At 39.9% G+C, this 18,949-nt stretch overlaps 1 protein-coding gene across 5 annotated transcripts in view; it reads left to right on the top strand.

Annotated features, from left to right (window-relative positions):
* LOC126210263 (1-phosphatidylinositol 4,5-bisphosphate phosphodiesterase) overlaps positions 1 to 18,949 on the top strand; it is a 421,472-nt gene that overhangs the window by 395,494 nt on the left and 7,029 nt on the right. For all 5 annotated transcript variants that reach the window (XM_049939453.1, XM_049939454.1, XM_049939456.1 and 2 more), the window contains 2 exons: positions 6,276 to 6,346; positions 12,164 to 12,410. In XM_049939453.1, coding sequence (XP_049795410.1) covers positions 6,276 to 6,346; positions 12,164 to 12,410 — 318 coding nt within the window. The remainder of the gene's footprint in view (positions 1 to 6,275; positions 6,347 to 12,163; positions 12,411 to 18,949) is intronic.

The raw sequence follows: 18,949 nt of genomic DNA, 5'->3' as shown, positions 1-18,949 counted from the left end.
TCAAATATATCAAACACAAATGAGCCAGTAAAATCTTAAATAATAGCATAAATGCTCTTTTAAGCCCAAAATTTTTCTGATTGGCTTGTCGTCAAAGTGTTAAATTTTGAATAAGAGTCAAATGCTCCAGGACTTAAGAAATTCACTGCACATTCTTGCTCGTAACATAATTCATCTTGCATGAAAGAAAATTTACTTTAATGATATGAATATAATAGAGGAAAACATTCCACGTGGGAAAAATATATCTAAAAAACACAGATGATGTGACTTACCGAACGAAAGTGCTGGCATCTGTGTTTTTAGAAAATTTACTTTGAAAGAAATGCTTCTTAAACCACCATTCGTGATATTTTCCTCTTGACCTATTAGAAATGTAAACAGTTGGGACATCATGCTTATCAAAATAGTTTGCTATTATGAAGTATTTCACAGCCTGCGGTCGACAGATGCGTGTGTGTGTGTGGGGGGGGGGGGGGGGGGCGCACTCATTGTGTTTTGTTGTTGTAAATGGTGCATTTTCCGTGCGATAAAGGTTTTATTTTGGTGTCATTCTCGTGTTTGTTTTATTGCTGCAGCATTATTCTGCAGTATTGCGCTAAAATAAAATCTTTTGTTAGAGTATCAGCTCTTACCAGTCAAAATTACAGAAATTTAACTGAAAACTATAACAATGAAAAATTCCAGGAATTCTAAAAAATACCAGCATTTTTTCCTTGATGGAAAAACTTCCCATGGTTTTTCCTGGATTTCCAATTGTCTCAGAGTATATACACACTGACCTACCTACTGTAGTTAAGCCTCTGCCTGCCTCTGTGGTTTTTACCCCCCACACTTCCCTATATTACTAAATTAAAAATTCATTGATGCTTCAGGATATTAGCTTGTATCCAGAAGTATGTATCTTTCAAATTTAAGTGATTCTCTTATGATATAATATGCACACCATATGATGATGTGATATGCACAACAAATCTATTGATATTCCTTTTTTTCCTCATACGTTTTTTGTATCAGTATGAGAGTTCATCGATTTTATTGTTGTAATTTCTGATGTTTTGATGTAAGGTACTAAATTCATTTTCTTTAATATCTGTTAATTTGTGAAGCTACAGTACTTTGTTACGCTAATAGCTGTTTTAACTGTAATTATGTTTATTCTGCAGCTCGTCGTTTGGATGTAATTGCCCTAATAAGGCCCAAAGAACACACAGGAAATCACTGAGATTGGATGGCTACTGCTTTGGTCAGACTGGATACTTTTTGAAATTGTCCGTGCAAAGATCCTCCACCAGAAACATTCAGTTATTCAGTTCTAAACAATGCCATGTGAAATGTGACCAAACCAAGTAAGGGACAGTGCAGCCATCATGTCCAAGTATGAATCTTCCCCCTCCCCCCTCACACACACACACACACACACACACACACACACACACACGCGCACACAGCATCCTCTATAGGGATTTTCCAAGCTTCACTTCAATTTGTTCAGCAGAATGCTTCAGCCATGGCTAGGTTCACATATGGATCAGTCTGCTGCCTAACTTGTTTCAGAATGAAGTCTCAATTTAAAAAATTAGAGGCAGATCATTAATTGTTTGAAAATGCCACAGATGGCATGTACATATAGTACAGGTAGAACTTCTAATCAAATTGTTTGTGGCACTGATAACAAGGTTATCTCTGTAAGATTACACAATTTCTCAACACCAGAGACAACGTGTATAGCTCACATCACGCAGGTAGCTGCACAATACATCACAGTTGCAAAAACCTGATCAAAACTAGGAAATTCAAAATGGCAGATGCAGTATGACAGACAAACTGCAAAAGAAGTACGTTTATTTTGAGGAAATTGGTTGTGTTGGGAGTTTTGAACTTGTAAATTATGAGTGTGATGTAAAAATTGTAAAATTGAAAATAGTGGATTGAGTATGATTGATAAAATTCAAAAAATTACAAAATATTATTCTTAAACTAATCTCTGTCTCGTGTTTCTCAGGCAACACAGTGTCAGAAATCAGAGCCAACTCTTTATTGCTGTTGAGTTTGTCTGCAAATGCTGACTTTTGAAGCATCCTATTTTCCTGAAGCTCAGAGACTTAATTTGCACAGTACAGTAGCCAAGCCAGACTGTCATTCAGTGAGGCCCTTGAGTTCCCCTCTCTTTGGACCTTTTACATACTTTTTCAAATTCTTTTTGGGGTTGACTTGATTATTTCTTTCTCGTTTTTGCAATGACAGGGAAGGATACCTTACAATTTGACCAGTGATCAGATTTCTTAAAAAAAAAGAAGGTTAGCTGCCTCCTGATATTTGGCTGTCACGTTTCTAAACACAATTAGAATGGTTTACTCCCTATTGTCCAGCACTGTAACCGAACATTTGCTCTTATATGTTGAAGGCTTTTCCATGCCACTTGTGAATATAGGTAACAGAAAAAGTTCTCTCATTGCAGCCCCAACTGTGACACCAGATGAACTGAAAATTAATATAATTATTCTGTATAATATTATCATCAGAAATGAGAAAACTCACAAACTTGAAATATGTAACTTTTGTAGATCTTTATAGATCATGCATCTCAATTGATAAAAATGCATTAATCATCATTATAAAGGAATTGAAATAATGAAAAGAACTTAAACGAACATGAAGTTGGAGGTAAAGTTTATTGGGAACGGTCAAAACCTTATGAAATAAAATCACGAATAAGTCAGAGATGTTGGTTTACCACCTCTACTTTTCAACTGTGCACTAGAGAAGGTTGTGAGAAACTGTGGGAAATCAATCAATACTAAGGGTGTTCGACTAGGAAGAAATCCAAATAAAATCACTGTAGGTTGTCTGGCTTTTGCCAATTACAGGGCATTAATTATCAAGTCACTGGATAGTGTCAAAGAAAAAAAAATCACTAAACTATTGAAACAAGCAAACAAAATAGGACTAAAAATATCATTTGAAAAAACACGCTTCATGGCCAATAATCCCTATCCCCAACCCCAAAAAAGTCATCTTAAAATTCATAAGTACACAATATCTAAACAAACTGTTTTAAATACCTAGGAAAATAGATAAGAAGCAACACTAAAGACCAGATACATATATAAAAGATAGTGCATAAAATGGGAAGGACAGTCCATATGACAAAAACATACGTTACAAAAAATATCTGCTGTGGAGCAGAAAAACTAAGACACTACCAACCAGTGGCAAGGCTTGAAACACTGTATGGAGCAGATATACTTAAATGAACAAAATTTGGGGATCTTGAAAAACTGGAAAGTGAATTCTAAGGAAAAAACTGGGACCTAGAAGCAAGAGTAATGTTGAATACAAAATAACATCAAACAAAGAGCTCTATTTGGAAATGGAAAAGCTAACTGATGTAACAAGAAAAGAAGACTACTGTTTTATGTTCACACTTAGTGAATGGATAACAACAGACTAACCAAGTAGTTCTTCAGCTTAATAAATAACTACAAATCCAAATCCACAAGATTCACTGGAACTAGAATGAGCATAATAGATAACAGAATACTTTATAGAGAGGAAACACACAAGGCAAGGATTCAGGAAACGAAGAGGCCTGTAAAAGGAAGTAAGTGAACACATGAAGAAAAGGAATGACACTCGTTTGAAGGATGTACGAAGTTTTGGAGCAACAAAAATTAAACATAAGAAGCAAAACCAAAGTTGATTTATGATACTTTCTAAAAGGGTTAGATGAGTGAATAAATAAATAAACATTATCTTCATTTATGTTTCATAAACTTCTAATGTTTCTGTTTTCTCTTTATTTATTTGCTTATTATTTGCACATAAGAAGATGTGTAGAAAAGACATTTGTGTTTTCATTACTATGCTACAGATATTGACTATTTGGACTAAGTTTTACACTTTTCAGTGAATTCAAACTGTAGAATGAGAGCATGTTCCAGCTGCCATTTCACTTGTGGCTTATTACCAAAATAGTGACCAATTCGGAGATTTCACAAGTGGCACACAAAGAAAATAGTACATACTCTATTTAATAATTCAAAATATAATGGAATGTAACGGATTGTATAAATTATCTATAGTTTTTCATTGTGTTGCCTGATTATAGTACTCATTTTTTTTGCTACAAGCATTAATCCAAATAAAATTTAGCGAAGTACGAGTAGGACTTAAGCACTGTGGATTCTGTACCAACTTAATTATGTGTACCCATAGTTCACCCATCCCAGGAATTGTGTATTTGATGATTTTTGTCTTTTATCTATATCAAAACTGGCAAGATATTCCTCCTGGGAATTCCAAGACTGTATAAAAATCTGTTCAGTAGTACCTGAGACTAGTGCAGACTAACAAAAAGAAACGAGCAGGAGAATTTGGTTTATGTATGTGGAAAGAAAAAATTTAATAAAATGTTTTATCTACTTACTAAAACATGTTCAGAACAAGTACTGAACCTCAAAAACATCATGGTATACCAAAAATCAAGGGCAAAGACATACGTAATCTCCTTCATTGATTTCAAAAAAGTGTATGATTCGATCGATAGAGAATATCTGTTATCAGTCCTGGAAGAAATGTGTTTGGGTAAGAAAACAACTAATATTATAAAATTGACCCTTACAAATACATTTTCAAAAGTTAAATTTATGGGCGAATTATCGGAACTCTTTGAAATAAAAATGGGAGTGCGACAGGGGATTAGGCTCTCACCATTGCTGTTCAGTTGTGCACTTGAGAAAGTAGTCAGAGAATGGAACACAAATATTAAAAGTGGTATAAGACTGGGTTGCAAAAAGAAGAACCTTAAAATAAATTGCATTGCTTTTGCAGATGATATGGCCCCATTTGCCGAAACAATGGAAGCAGCACGTGAGCAAATCCTTGAACTAAAGAAACAAGCAGCTAAAATAGGTCTCAACATCTCCTTTGAAAAAACTAAGATATTCACAAACTTCAAGCACTCATGTAAATACCTCAAAGTTCAAGAACAAAAGATTAAAATAGTAAAAGAATTCAAATATCTTGGAGAATGGATTAGTTGGAATGCTGGGGAAAGCAAAGCAATGGAATCCAGGAAAAATAAACTTGAATTGGCCTTCCAACTAACAAAAAATACGTGCAACAAAAAATCCCTTTCATGGGGGTCCAAAATTACACATTACAAGAAAGTGATTAAGCCAGAAGCACTGTATGCAGCAGAAACACTAAACATGAATTTCAAAGGCCAAGTGGAGAAACTTGAGCTAAAGGAAAGAAAAATCATAGGACCAAAATTTCAAGACAATAAGATTATATACATCAAAAATGAAACACTCTACAAGAAAATTGAAAAACTTCCAGATACTATGGCAAAAAAAAAAAAAAAAAAAAAAAAAAAAAAGAGGATAAATTTTTATGGTCATCGTCTGAGAATGAATTCCAACAGATTAACTAAACAAATCTTTGACTTTTTCCGTAATCACGAAACGAAACCCATCTGGTTTAAATAAACTGAGAAAGACCTAGTGGAATTAAAGATTTCAGAAAATTCACTTATTGATCGAACAGCTAAATTAATTACTAAAGATGAAAACATAAGGTTCCAAGAAAAATCCACACAAAAGTCCAAACCCTTCATCTTGGAAGAAGAAGAGAGGAAAAGAAGATCAGAAAGAATGAAGAAATATTGGGTCCTAGGTCATCAGGAAATACCTTGCAGGTTTTGATGAGTGAATTTGCAAATATCAAAATACGTCACTGAGACAGTATCTTTCAGTTGCATTTTTTACATCCTGAGGAACCATAAGTCTTAGTATGTGATATAAATTTCAGCTTGATACCTGTATCCATTCCTGAGACAAAGGGTCTTAACAGTCGGACACAAGGGCGGACAGATAGATGGATGACAGAGTGATCCTAAAAACGAGACAGTTAATATGTGACTAATCAATTAAATAGTGATTTTTATTTAAGTACCTCCTGCAACAGCTTGTGTGCCAAGGTTTAATGATGCAAGTGTACAGAAACAAAGTATTCAATTGAAAGCTGCCACACTTCCTCTGCACTGCTAGCTTCACACATTGAACTTGGCAGGACAGTAAGTTTAACTGGAAATATGACAGTTGGATTCAGATATGACTCTTTCTGTGAGTTGGAGTCAATAGTAGAGTCTCAAAATGTACAATTATCAATCATTCTCAAGCATATTAACATTCATAATTGCAACAAAGAATATTATCAATGCACTCATTTGTTTTTGAGCTTTCATCGCTGGGTTTTATGGTATGTTTCAGGAGATCCTGAAGAAACTCATGGAGACTGTACAGGCGATGCAAATAAAGCAATTGGAGATGAAACACGAAAGGTAATTACTATTTTCTGCTTCATCTCACTGTAGCCTTACCAATCACTTGGAAGGGAGAAGTGAGGGACTTTACAATGGTGTTAACACAATCCACTAAAAATTCCTTATTACTGCAATGTTTTTAGGAACATGTCTATTAAAATAACACAGTTACTGAGGTGGACCTATTAATGAAATAGCATGTTCTGTGCAGTATGTGATGGACCTGCCCTTTTATTTGCTATTAAACACCAGACTTCAGGACTGAACAGTATTGTTACTAACACTCAGCTCTCACACTGTAATTTATAAATGATAATGATTTAACGAACTACTGGTGGTGACTTAAATCTTGAATAGTCACTTTAAGATGACTGAAGAATGGGAGACGCCTCAGCAGTTTTCACACCCAAATAAATTTTGTAAGTCACTTGTGATAACACAAAACATAAAACTTCTAATATGCAGAATAATATTGCAGGAAATCCTGATAAATATTGAAATTACAATAAAGTTTTACATAGAAGCCATGCATTATTCGTGTTGCATAATGTTGTGGAATCTGCACCATTATTTAAGGATGAGCCCAATATTATCAGCTTTTCTGAAAGGTGGATGCTTACTAGTAGCATTAATAATCATGTTCACCTAGGTACATCAGCATTTGCTCACTAAAATTCACTGTCTAGCAACACTGTTTCACATCACTGTTCTCATTATTGTGTCCATACTGTAAGTGTATCTTCACACTAAAATATTCGCACCAGCACCTAATGTCCATTGAATGATGGGGTTCCCCTTATAATGCACTAATTTTACTTAAAGCCAAGCGTGTCAAATACATTTTTCCATTTAGTTAATTTCATAACCAGTATACATACTCTTTCAACATATTCAAGCATTAGTACAGCTATTTGCTCATATGATATTTACATAAGAAACAATTTACAAGCTCACGTTTTGCCTGCCAGATGGCACCATGCTGCAGTCACTACCCCTGAACTTGTAATTTGTTTGGCTTTCTGCCAGCAGATGGCAGTTGCTTACTAAAGTGTCATTAATAGTTCCTCCCAGTAGAGGTCAGAAGCTCGCATATTTCTCACGTTACTATGTGCTCACTTCCCCACCACATTTGCGCAACTCGGTACAAGTTGCCAACTTGTGAAAACTTTTTTCTTAACTATTATTTAGTTGACCTCGTCATGTTAGGAGTACCCTATTAAGAATTTATTACAAGAAAAGCTAGTTTTTACCATTCAACTCACTTTTTAATAGCAGTCGGGAGACTTTTCAGTCGCATTGGAATAATTTTCTTTTCACTGTTGAAATTTCAGTAATTTTGAGCAAATTGATACTGTCTGTGGCTCGTCCCTCTAATAGGCAGCCCTAGAATTCCATCTCACAACCTATTGTATCGGACACACGGATAGCTCTGTGTAGTTGGGGCATTACTCACACGTGTCCGTTCCTTCAGAGGAGCGTCCTGTCCCCATTGTTCCTTGTGCAGCAGCTATGACTGCTTCAGCTATGGCCAGGCTGGGTGTAACCTGTTGCTGGAATGTATTTGTTCATTTGCTAAAAGATAGCAGGTGTGGACTACTGGAACTGGTTAGGAGCTAACAGAGGCTGGGAGGTGGGATTTTGCAGAGGCAGAGGGGACAGAAGGAGTGTCTGGAGGGCACAGTATGAACTGCCCAGCAGCTGCGACCCTTGCACGATGTCCTCAGTGGCGAAAGGGGTCTCCTTTCAGAAGGGCAGTCAGCCTCCGAGTACTACACTCCACCAACAAGAAATTGTTTTCGAATAATTTTTCTTTTTTTTCCCCTTGTCTGTGAGAATGGATTTATATTGGATTTTTGTGTTTACAAGGGTACTATCTGATGAAGCTCATCTGGGAAACTCGGGCAGTATTATAAGAACACTTTTGTGAATGCTGTGTGGGAAGAAGATGAACATTGTATGTTGGCAGCTAATAACTGACTCCAGAAAAAGTGGAATGCTAGTGCAGGAAGAGCAGTTGGAACATATTGAAGAAATATGCAAATTGTGGGGAGTGGAAGCAGAGTTTTGATCAAAGAAATGCCGTAATGATACTGCAGTAGCAGTCTGAATTACGGAATTGTTTTTGAAAACAGTTGTCTGAAGCTAAAATTAGGGATACAACTTACAGTGTATGCAATGGTTATATAAAAACTAGACAAACTACAATAACTTTATGGTCCACACTGGGAAGCCAAAACATGGAGAGTGCTGCACATCGCAAGGCTGAATCCTGTCCTGTGGCACTTTGATGCAGTAAGGAAGCGTACAAATGGAGGAGAGGTGAATGAGGAATTGTTGTTGCGATAACAATGCTTACAAATTGGGAAATTCACTGATATAAGTGACTTTGACAGAGGGAAGTTTGTTATGGGCGGGCATCTCAAATGAGCATCGGAGAAAAGGAAGCCGGACAGCTGTTCATGTGCTGCTCTCGTGACAATCCGTGGGATGTGGTCGAAGGACAGTTAAACCGTGAGGAGGTGACGAGGTATCAGACGCCCACACCTCACCACAGAATATGGACATTGGAGGTTTGCCTGCTCTGTAAAGTGGGATAGGAAGTGCTCTGTGGCAGGTCTGGCAACAGGTTACAATGCTGGTAAGGGCAAGAGTGTTTCGGAACACACTGTCCACTTGCACATCATAGAATGTATGGCTCTGCAGCACGACTTCTGTTTCCGCATCAATCTGATGACATTGTTAATTGCAATTTCATTGAGCACAGTATCCACAGCGATTGGACTACGGGTCGATAGAAATGTCTTGCGCGGTCCGACGAATTGAGTTTCTTGTTCTACCAGGTTGACAGCTGTGTCCGGATATGTTGTCATTCGAACAAATGGCTGCTCGAAATGTGCACCGTGCCACAGGTGTGGGCTGGTAGGGTGGTAATATGCTGTGGCGGACATTTACCTGGGCTCCCACAGTAACCTGTGGTAGTAAATCAAAGCTCCGTGCTGCCTGTGGACTAGGTAAGAATTAAAGTGGATCACCTGCATCCCTTCACGTTCGACATCATCCCTGACAGTGACAGTGTCTTCCGGTGAGACAACTGTCCATGTCGTGAAGCTAGAATCGTGCTGCGGTGGTTTGAGATGCGTGAGAGTGAACTGATTTTGATGTCTAGGCCACCCAATTATCTTGATCTGAACCCAGTGGAACACATCTGGGGCAGTGCTGTGGGCTAGCTCTACATCCACAAAACTCCAGCCCGTAATTCATGTGAACTGTGCATAGACAAATGGTGCTGCATATCTCCAGGAAACTGCTGAGGACTTATCGAATCTGTGCCACACAAAATCGCTGCCGTATTACATTCCGAAGGCACTTCAGGAGGCAGTCATTATGTTTTGACTTGTGAGTGCATTCAATTTAAAAGCACCTGATGTAATGGTATCACAGTAATGAACAATAGGATTAAACAAATTAAAGTTCCAGTATATATTCAGAGGTAATATGAAGCAGGTTTGTCATATGCACTGCAGCACATTCACATTGTAGTATTCAGCAATTAAATTGATATTGTATATTTACTGTAGAACGGCACCTACTTTGCTGCCACAGTGCTATGGTCCACAGTGTCAGAGATGGTCTATTACCTAATGTCAATGTTGTGCCAGTATGTTCATTCCCAGTGTCATCAAAAAGTAATGATGATTTATATTTGCTCCCAACACTTATCTCGGTCACCATATTGTACTGTACGACATTTTAATACACTGGTAAGTGATCACACAAATGGAATTTGATGCAGCTCATCACATAGGGTTCTGCAAACAAACTGAGCAGGCTTCGAGTTTGTTGCAGGCTCTTGTCTGAGAATGACATGTCCGTTACTCGTTATCGGCCATCAGTGAAGCAAATGAGGGAGGGCTGTGATGTGGGCACATTTTACAATAAATGACCTCTCCGTGATAGAATTATGGTACAATAAGGCGGTCTTTTGCTCGACGTTAAAACACCAGTCTGAATCGCCAAGAATTTGAAATTAGGGAGGGTTTACTGTGTATCGAACTGGAGCTCTGACGTGTGGCAGTGCTCGGAAGTGGCAGAGGACCGAAAGTGGGCTGTATATAGCTCATGTGTCCGGTCGTCCTAAAGTCATGTCTAGTCAACATGATTGTTTAAAATGCTACCACAGAGGTTACTGTAATAATGAGGGACCAAGGGATGGAGGCCTCAGATTAGTTATATAACAGCTGAGGAAAGTGTGTAGTAAAAACTTATTTAAAATTACTTCCCCAATATTCTTCTGACAATTTGGATTCACACAACAGAGATTAACAGTTCTGTCGACAACAAATTGCTTTGCTGCAGTAGGAGGTACTCGAGTAATTCTGAAGATTTTAATGATGTGTGGTGGAACCAATGTTTGTATGGATCTGGCTTCTTGGGGCTTGTGCTGAAGTTCATTTAGTCTAAAGTGATTGTTTAGGAATGAAGAATTAACTGACAATGTACTAACTTACAGAGAATTCACGAAAAGTAAGCAAAACTCACTTAGACCTAGTATAGTGGAACCAAAAATACTGCATAGTTTAATTTGTATCTAAAGTGAAACAGAAGCACCACCTTGCCATACCATAAGTGGGATTGTAGGTGGTGATGCTGCCCTGAGACTACGGAGGCTGGCTGTTTGGAACTCCCCACGCTACACCCTCCCGGCTTTCTGTTATGTAGCTGGAACAACTCTCGGGCTCTGATCGTAATGGTGTGGAAGCTCTACGTGCAAGAAAACTGTTCCATTAAGGCAGTGAACTCCTTTTCTCTGGTGTTGTGGCAGAGAGATGCAATTTCGTTTTTGTAGTGCATAGTTAGCCAACCGTAACATATGCCTTGAAGACTGAGAACCTTCTGATTTAACACAGATGAAACACAGTTTAGTTGCTTCCTAGCAGATTAAGACCGCGTGCCAGACTGAGATTCAAATTCGGGACCTTTGCCTTTTCCAGGTAAGTGCTCTACCGACTGAACTACACGAACACAAATCGCAACCCATCCTCACAGCTTTATTTCCACCAGTACCTCATCACCTAATTTCCAGACTTTCGAGCCAGTCCAGCACACAGTTTAGATACCAGGAAGCTTTGTACCTGCACGCATTCCACTGCAAAGTAAAAAATTAATACTGGAAATATACTCCAGCTGTGGTTAAGCCATGTCTCCACAATATCCTATCTTTGAGGAGTACTAGTACTCCAAGTTTCTTAAGAGAAAGTCTGTGATGTTTGGAAGGTAGGAGATGGGCTACTGGCGGAAGTAAAGCTCTAGGGATGGGTTGTAAGTGATCCTCAGGTAGCTCAGTCACTGGACCTTTGCCTGTGATAGACAAAGCTCCTGAGTTCAAGTCCTGGTCCAGCACACAGTTTCAATCTGCCAGGAAGTTTCATATCGGTGCATACTCCACTGCAAAATGAAAAATTCATTCTGGGCACAATTTAATCATTTCTAATTCGATTCCAGTTAATGTTCATAGTCGTAACCTCACAATGACAGTCCACCTTTCTTTCTTTCTTTCTTTCTTTCTTTCTTTGCCTCTCCTCCTCCTCCTCCTCCACCACCACCTTCTCTCTCTCTCTCTCTCTCTCTCTCTCTCTCGCTCTCCCCCTCCCTCCCTCCCTCCCTCCCTCCCACCCTTCATCTTTCCTGGCTGTCACAATTCAGTTTTCTGTTGTAAAATAAGTTTTTGTTTGCGATATAAGCTAATGATTTCTTTTTCCAGACTTACTTTGTCACCTATTAGTTTCAGATCTGCAACAGTGTTTACGGGTGTCATTACTCCCTTTTGATTTGCAGAGAAATGAAGGAGATGAATTCTCGTCAGGCAAAGATCTCAGTGGAAACGATGAAGGAAGTTGCCAATGACAAGACTCTGAAGACTAAAGGGGAGAAAGACCGCAGGCTAAGAGAGAAGAAGCAGAACAACACGAAGAAATTCATGGACGAGAGGCGAATGGCTCAGATGAAGCAGGATAAGGAGCGTGAGAAGCTGAATGTGAAGCACAAAAAGCAAGCTGAGGACGTCCAGACAGAACTGCAGAATGTGAGTACTATCTGAAAAATGGGGAGGTACTGCGATGGGCTGCTGAGTTAAACAGACTGTTGTTGTAGCTTTGCTCGGTGTCACACTAGTTCTGCTGTAACATCTCCAGTCTCTTACATAAGTTGTCCACCCAAACTGTGGCCGAGAGCACAGCGAACATACCCCCCCCCCCCAACCCCCCCTTCCTCCACACCTCCAGTGGTAGAGCACACATGTGAGCATCATGTGTCTCACTTTGGTGGCTGCTTCACTGGCCTCTGGGTCCTTCCCCTTATATACACCAGCTTCTCTGAATCACATAGATGAAAGTCTGCTCTGGAGCATGACCTGTGCTGCCCCCCAATCCCCATCCCTCCTTAATCCCTTAGCTCCTATTTGTTTCTCTCACCCACTCCTCCCCAGCACAACTCGTGCCTCAGTCTGTCTGTACTGTCAGCAAAATTAGCTCCAAGGATGACATTCTCCGGAAGCTCAGTAATGACTTCAATCTTCTTCGAAACGGCAATGCGACTTCACCCATTACTGTAAATTCTACCTGTACTTGCTACTGGATGCTATCAATTCTTGTGCCAGTGTAAAGAAGCAAATGCAATGAATAGGCTGTAATTAATTTTACCTCAATAGGAGGAGGCATGGAAACAAATACTGTTAAAAAAAAGATCAGTTACACCTGTACACCTCTAACTTATTGGTTGTTCACATATGCCTATTGCTTAGCTTTCTTACAAGTGGCATATGGGAGGAAAACATGAAAATAATGACTGGCTGTCACATGCAGTCTGCATAACTGCTCTTTCAAATTGTAACAGCAATACAAACAACACTTGCTGAGAGAGTCAGCCTTCTGTAAAATAAGGTATACGTATTTCGACACAGACACTGACAGTTCCTAGAGCAGTGGTTCCCAAACTTTCTGATGGGTAAAACCAATGACAATTTAATGATCACTCAAGATTAGTTTTGTAGCTCTCCACAGGGGGATCACAGTTCTTTCATGAATTTGTGTGTGGTGCACATGGGGCCCCGAGCTATTGCAGCCCATTCTTCCTTCCCGTGCCCCATTCCCCCTACTATCACTGCTTACTGTCTGCCACCTCCTTCCCCTTTCTCAGTGTTCTTACTTACGTCAACCTGGCTGTCCACCTGACTTCCGGTATTCCTTGCGATTTTGTACCCCTTGCATTTTCTGTCATCCTTTCTTTTTTGACATTTTTGTTCCCCCTTTGTGGTTTGACCTCCACTTCCAAATTTTCTCTCTGTAGTGTGAACCATTTGGAGAACAACTCCCCCCAGCATCTACAGTGTGGATTCCTCTTCCCCCCTTCCTTCCCTGCTGTAGTCCCATCCGTACTGCTAGGTTACGAGCACGTGTAGCCAGTCCATGTGGTGCAGCTGAGCTCCCTGACAATACAGTGATCACAGTTCTGATACCAGAGCTGTTGCCTCCCTGTGTATGCCTAGGAGTGGTTGCTTGTCATTCCGGAGGATAGGAACTCCTGGCAATGGCCGCAGTGCCACATGGCCCTTGCTGTGGCTGAGTGATGCCAATGGTGACAGCCCCTGATCTGAATGGGTGGTAACAGGGCAGATACTTTGCGTGTAAAGCATATCGAGCTCCAAAAATCTGGCCCCTCTCCTGCAGCCATCTTTATGAGTGGTAACAGATCATTGAATGCTACTTCTTATGACACTCTGGCCTTTCATTTCCTGGCTACAATCTGGGAGAAGGGCCAGGCTCACCAACTTGGGGGGGAAACACTTCCCCCGTTGTGTGGTCTGTACTGGAACGGACAGGGGCACCATTCACTGCCACAAAGCCATTATTTTTTTGTGAAAAATGAATTTTTTAATAAGAGATTGATATTGTGTGGGTGTTTTGTATTTTGTGGTAATTTTAAATCATTTGTTTACACATTTTGAATTATACTTTTATCTGATAGTGAGTCATTCCAACTGCTGTTTCCTTTGCAATTGACTCGTACCCTGTAGACATCTTGTATCCCACTTGACCACAAAGAGTGTATCATATTCTTCAGGTGATATAAATGATACAAATTTGCCATTGCTAGTACTACAATTCTTTTCTTCAGATGATTCTAGTACTAGTGAAGTTGAAAAAACCAACATACATAAAATTTGTAGCAAGTGCTTCAGTTAGTAAGAGGTTAACCGAAGTACGGGATACGACCTACACTATGTGATCAAAAGTATCCAGACACCCCCAAAAACACACATTTATCATATTAGGTGCATTGTGCTGCCACCTACTGCCAGGTATTTCATGTTAGCGACCTCAGAAGACATTAGACATCGTGACAGAGCAGAATGGGGCGCCCCCGCAGAACTCACGGACTTCGAACGTGGTTAGGTGATTGGATGTCACTTGTGTCATGTCTGTATGCGAGATTTCCACACTCTTAAACATCCCTAGGTCCACTGTTTCCAATGTAAAAGTGAAGTGGAAACATGAAGGGACACGTGCAGCACAAAAAGTGTACAGGCCGACCTTGTCTGTTGACTGACAGAGACCACCGACAGTTGAAGAGGATCGTAATGTGGAATAGGAAGACATCTGTCCAGACCGTCATACAGGAATTCCAAACTGCACAGGATCCACTGCAAGTATTATGGCAGTTAGGCGGGAGGTGAGAAAACTTGGATTTCATGCTCGAGCAGCTGCTCATAAGCCATAAATCATGCTGGTAAATGCCAAACAATACCACGCTTGGTGTAAGGAGCGTAAATAATGGACGATTGAACAGTGGAAAAACATTGCGAGGAGTGACAAATCACTGTACAGAATGGGGCGATCCGATGGCAGGGTGTGGGTATGGCGAATGCCCGGTGGACGTCATCTGTCAGTGTGTGTAGTGCCAACAGTAAAATTCACAGGTGGTGATGTTATGGTTTTGTTGTGTTTTTTATGGAGGGGTCTTGCAGCTCTTGTTGTTTTTCATTACACTATCACAGCACAGGCCTAAATTGATGTTTTAAGCACCTTTTTGCTTCCCACTGTTGAAGAGCAATTCGGGGATGGCGATTGCATCTTTCAACACAACTGAGCTTCTGTTCATAATGCATGGCCTATGGTGAAGTGGTGACACGACAGTAACATCTCTGTAATGGACTTGCCTGTACAGAGTCCTAACTTGAATCCTATAGAACACCTTTGGGATGTTTTGGAATGCTGACTTCGTGCCAGGCCTCCCCGACTGACATTGATACCTCTTCTCAGTGCAGCACTCCATGAAGAATGGGCTGCCATTCCCCAGGAAACCTTCCAGGACCTGATTGAATGTATGCGTGTGAGAATGGGAGCTGTCATCAAGGCCAAGGGTGGGCGAGCACCATATTGAATTCCAACATTACCAATGGAGGGCGCCACGCACTTGTAAGTCATTTTCAGCCAGGTGTCCAGATACTTTTGATCACATAGTGTATATAGGCCCCATGTCAACTGAGGTATTTCATGCCAGTGTTACATATGTCTGTGTTTTCTCCCCACTATGACAAGTATAGTATCCTTCAGCTGACCTGTATAGATCAGCTGAAGAATAGGATGCTAGGACTTTCTACTGCAAAAAAAAGTTATATATATAACATTATGATATGGATATATGTATATTATCTGTTTCCTCAGTACTACATTCTTTAGTTTTGCACATTTGTCTATGCCTTTGCAATGCATCATCTGTTGTAGCTTGTGACATCATGTTTCAAAGCCGACGGGTTGTTTTGTATTCTTCAGCATTCGCAGACCTCCCATTTATTTCTGAAACCATTATTTTTAAGCACAAAGTTCCATATATAGTAATGTAACTTGTGTCAGTTGATTGCATTTGTGCTATGAAATACTTCTTTTGGGCAAAAGTATTGTGATGGGTGTCTTTGTAATATGAACCTTACAGCTCTCTTTATGTAGAAGCTGCTCTCTGTGCTGCGTTTCAATCACTCAGTTCTGTTCCATACCTTAGCAATGGGAAAATTGTCCTGTACCATTACTTTTGCAATTTGTCTGCTGGCTACTTTTATATAGATGGCGTAGCTGATAAAGTGGACCACTGATTTTCCCATGTGCAAAATTTATATGGTTTTTCCACCTAACATTTTCACACAGTTATTGCCTGAGTGTTTTGCAGACTTGATTGAATGTAGATGAAACATTTTTACAATAACCAGATAAAAGAGAGGGGGGCCAGTTGTGAATTCTGATGTGTTGTTAAGCATGTGAACTATCACTGAAATCAACTGTCACGGAAAAGAGAACTTGAAATTCGTAGAAATGTTTCTAGGATGAAACTTCATATACCCCCATGACATCCTCACAGCATATCATCTGCTCAATTGACTGACATATTCAGATGTGACAAACACACTGCGGAGCTATAACTGCAACCCCATGTTTGTGTCAGTCTAACACGGAGAGGTCTCCAGTGGTGGGATCGACTTTCTGAAATCATCTATACGGTGATGTAGGTTAAGATCCCAGCTATCACACGTTGCAGCCATTCACCCTGGTGGGCCCCCAATTGCAAGTAATGGATGAAAAATAATTGGAATTTTATGTGACACTCAATATTGTTAAATGAGAAGAATTTTGTAGATCGGTTGTGCAGTGCAATGGCTGTGGTAAGGCTTGAATCGTGTCAGGTCCCTTAAATTATTTTATTTTTAAATCTTTACTGAAATGACTTTGACCATTATTTTTATTCAGTTAATTGGTTCATGAATTTCTTCATTTGTTCTCATTTTTCTTTATATCATTCTTTTTCCATTCAGAATTTTTGTGAATTTAAATTTAATTATATTTATCTATTGAAATATTTAAATATTTGAAAATGCCAATCTATCAGTTAAAAAACAAAAGATGAAATAATCTATTCATTATCCAGTAATCTCAAAAATATATTTTTTCTCAAAAAATGTGCATTTTTTTTTGTTGTAACTGTCATACAAACATTTGTAATGTAGTAAATAGTCTTCATCGGTTTGTCGTCAGATCATGTTGTGCAAATTCCACAATATTTCCTCAGAGCAACTGTCAAACATCTTCAGGTGGTTCAACCTTGCTGGTGGCTAGGTGGCTGATTGCTAGGTCAGTCGTTCCTAGCCACCAGCTAGGTTGAACCACCTCAAGGTGTCGGACAGTTGCTCTGAGGAAATACTGTGGAATTTTCACAATGTGATCCAGTGGCAAACCCCTGAAGACTATTTACAACACATGCGCCTGGAAAGATTGATGAGTCACATTTATAATGTAGCCTAAATTCCTTTTCAATCATCTTAAGAGTACCTGATAAGAATCAAACCCACAACCTTCTGCACGTCAAGCCCTTACCCTGTCCATTACACCATGCTACTAGTAAATCTGCTACTACCATTTCAATGCTATTGAGCATCACACAGAATTCTGAATTATTATTATTATTTTTTTTTTTCATAAATAACTTGCAAATGAGGGCCTACCATGGTGAATCGCTGCAGGGTGTGAGACATGGGATCATATCCTAGCCCTCTTTCTTATTGGTTAACAGGAAGGCATGAAGGTGCCAAATTCGGTGAGTGGTAGCTGAACATTCCCAATTGGCAGAAGGGAGGCCCACCACATCACCTGCCGGAAGGCAACTCGACGACTTCTGTGTGTGAGCAGAGGCATTTGTCCCTCTTGGGCTGCCCCAGTGCTTCTATCTGAAATGAAATCCAGGAATACATGTCTCTACTGGCACGGTGGCCGTGCTTGCCACTGTGCTCAAATATTTGAGTTGCCACCAGTGTGTTAACTCTCAGATGACCGACAGTTTTCTCTGTGGTCAGCGTTACTTCATTATTTCCAGGGCTGCACCTCTGCTGTGCTAAGTCGCAAATCTGTGTCTGTTCACAAAATTGGTCAAGCTGCAAATTACGACCGCTTCTTTAATAGTGTCATCCCTGTACAGAGACGTTTGTGGGAGAATACTGGCACCTTTGAAGTTCGTGTTGTGCAGTCGTAGCTCAGCTGTGTGAACACTGAGGTGACAAAAGTTATGAGATTTCTCCTAATAGCGTGTCGGATCTCCTTTTGCCTGGAGTAGTGCAGCATCTCAGTGTGGCATGGACACAAGAAGTCGTTGGAAGTCCCTTGCAGAAATATTGAGCCATGCTGCCCTTATAGCTATCCACAGTTGCAGAAGCGTTGCCAGTGTAGGATTTTGTGCAGGAATTCACCTCTAGATTATGTCCCATAAATGATCAATGGGATTCATGTCAGGTGATATGGGTGGCTAAATCATTCACTTGAATTACCCAGAATGTTCTCTAAACTAATTGCAAACGGTCGTGGCCCTCTGACATGGTGTGTTGTCATTCATGAAAATTCCATTGTTGTTTGGGAATTTGACATCCATGAATAGCTACAAGTGGTGCAAGTAGCCAAACGTCCAGAGGACCCAGTCCATTCCATGAAAACACAGCCCACTTGACAGCAAGTAGTGTGTCAGTGGTAGATCTAGGCATCGTGTATTGGATGGATGGGGAGCAGGAAGAACTCAATGTGTTGTACT

Source organism: Schistocerca nitens, chromosome 10 (assembly GCF_023898315.1).
Source record: "Schistocerca nitens isolate TAMUIC-IGC-003100 chromosome 10, iqSchNite1.1, whole genome shotgun sequence".
In the NCBI taxonomy this organism is placed as follows: domain Eukaryota; kingdom Metazoa; phylum Arthropoda; class Insecta; order Orthoptera; family Acrididae; genus Schistocerca; species Schistocerca nitens.
This window is presented reverse-complemented; position numbering and strand designations above follow the sequence as displayed.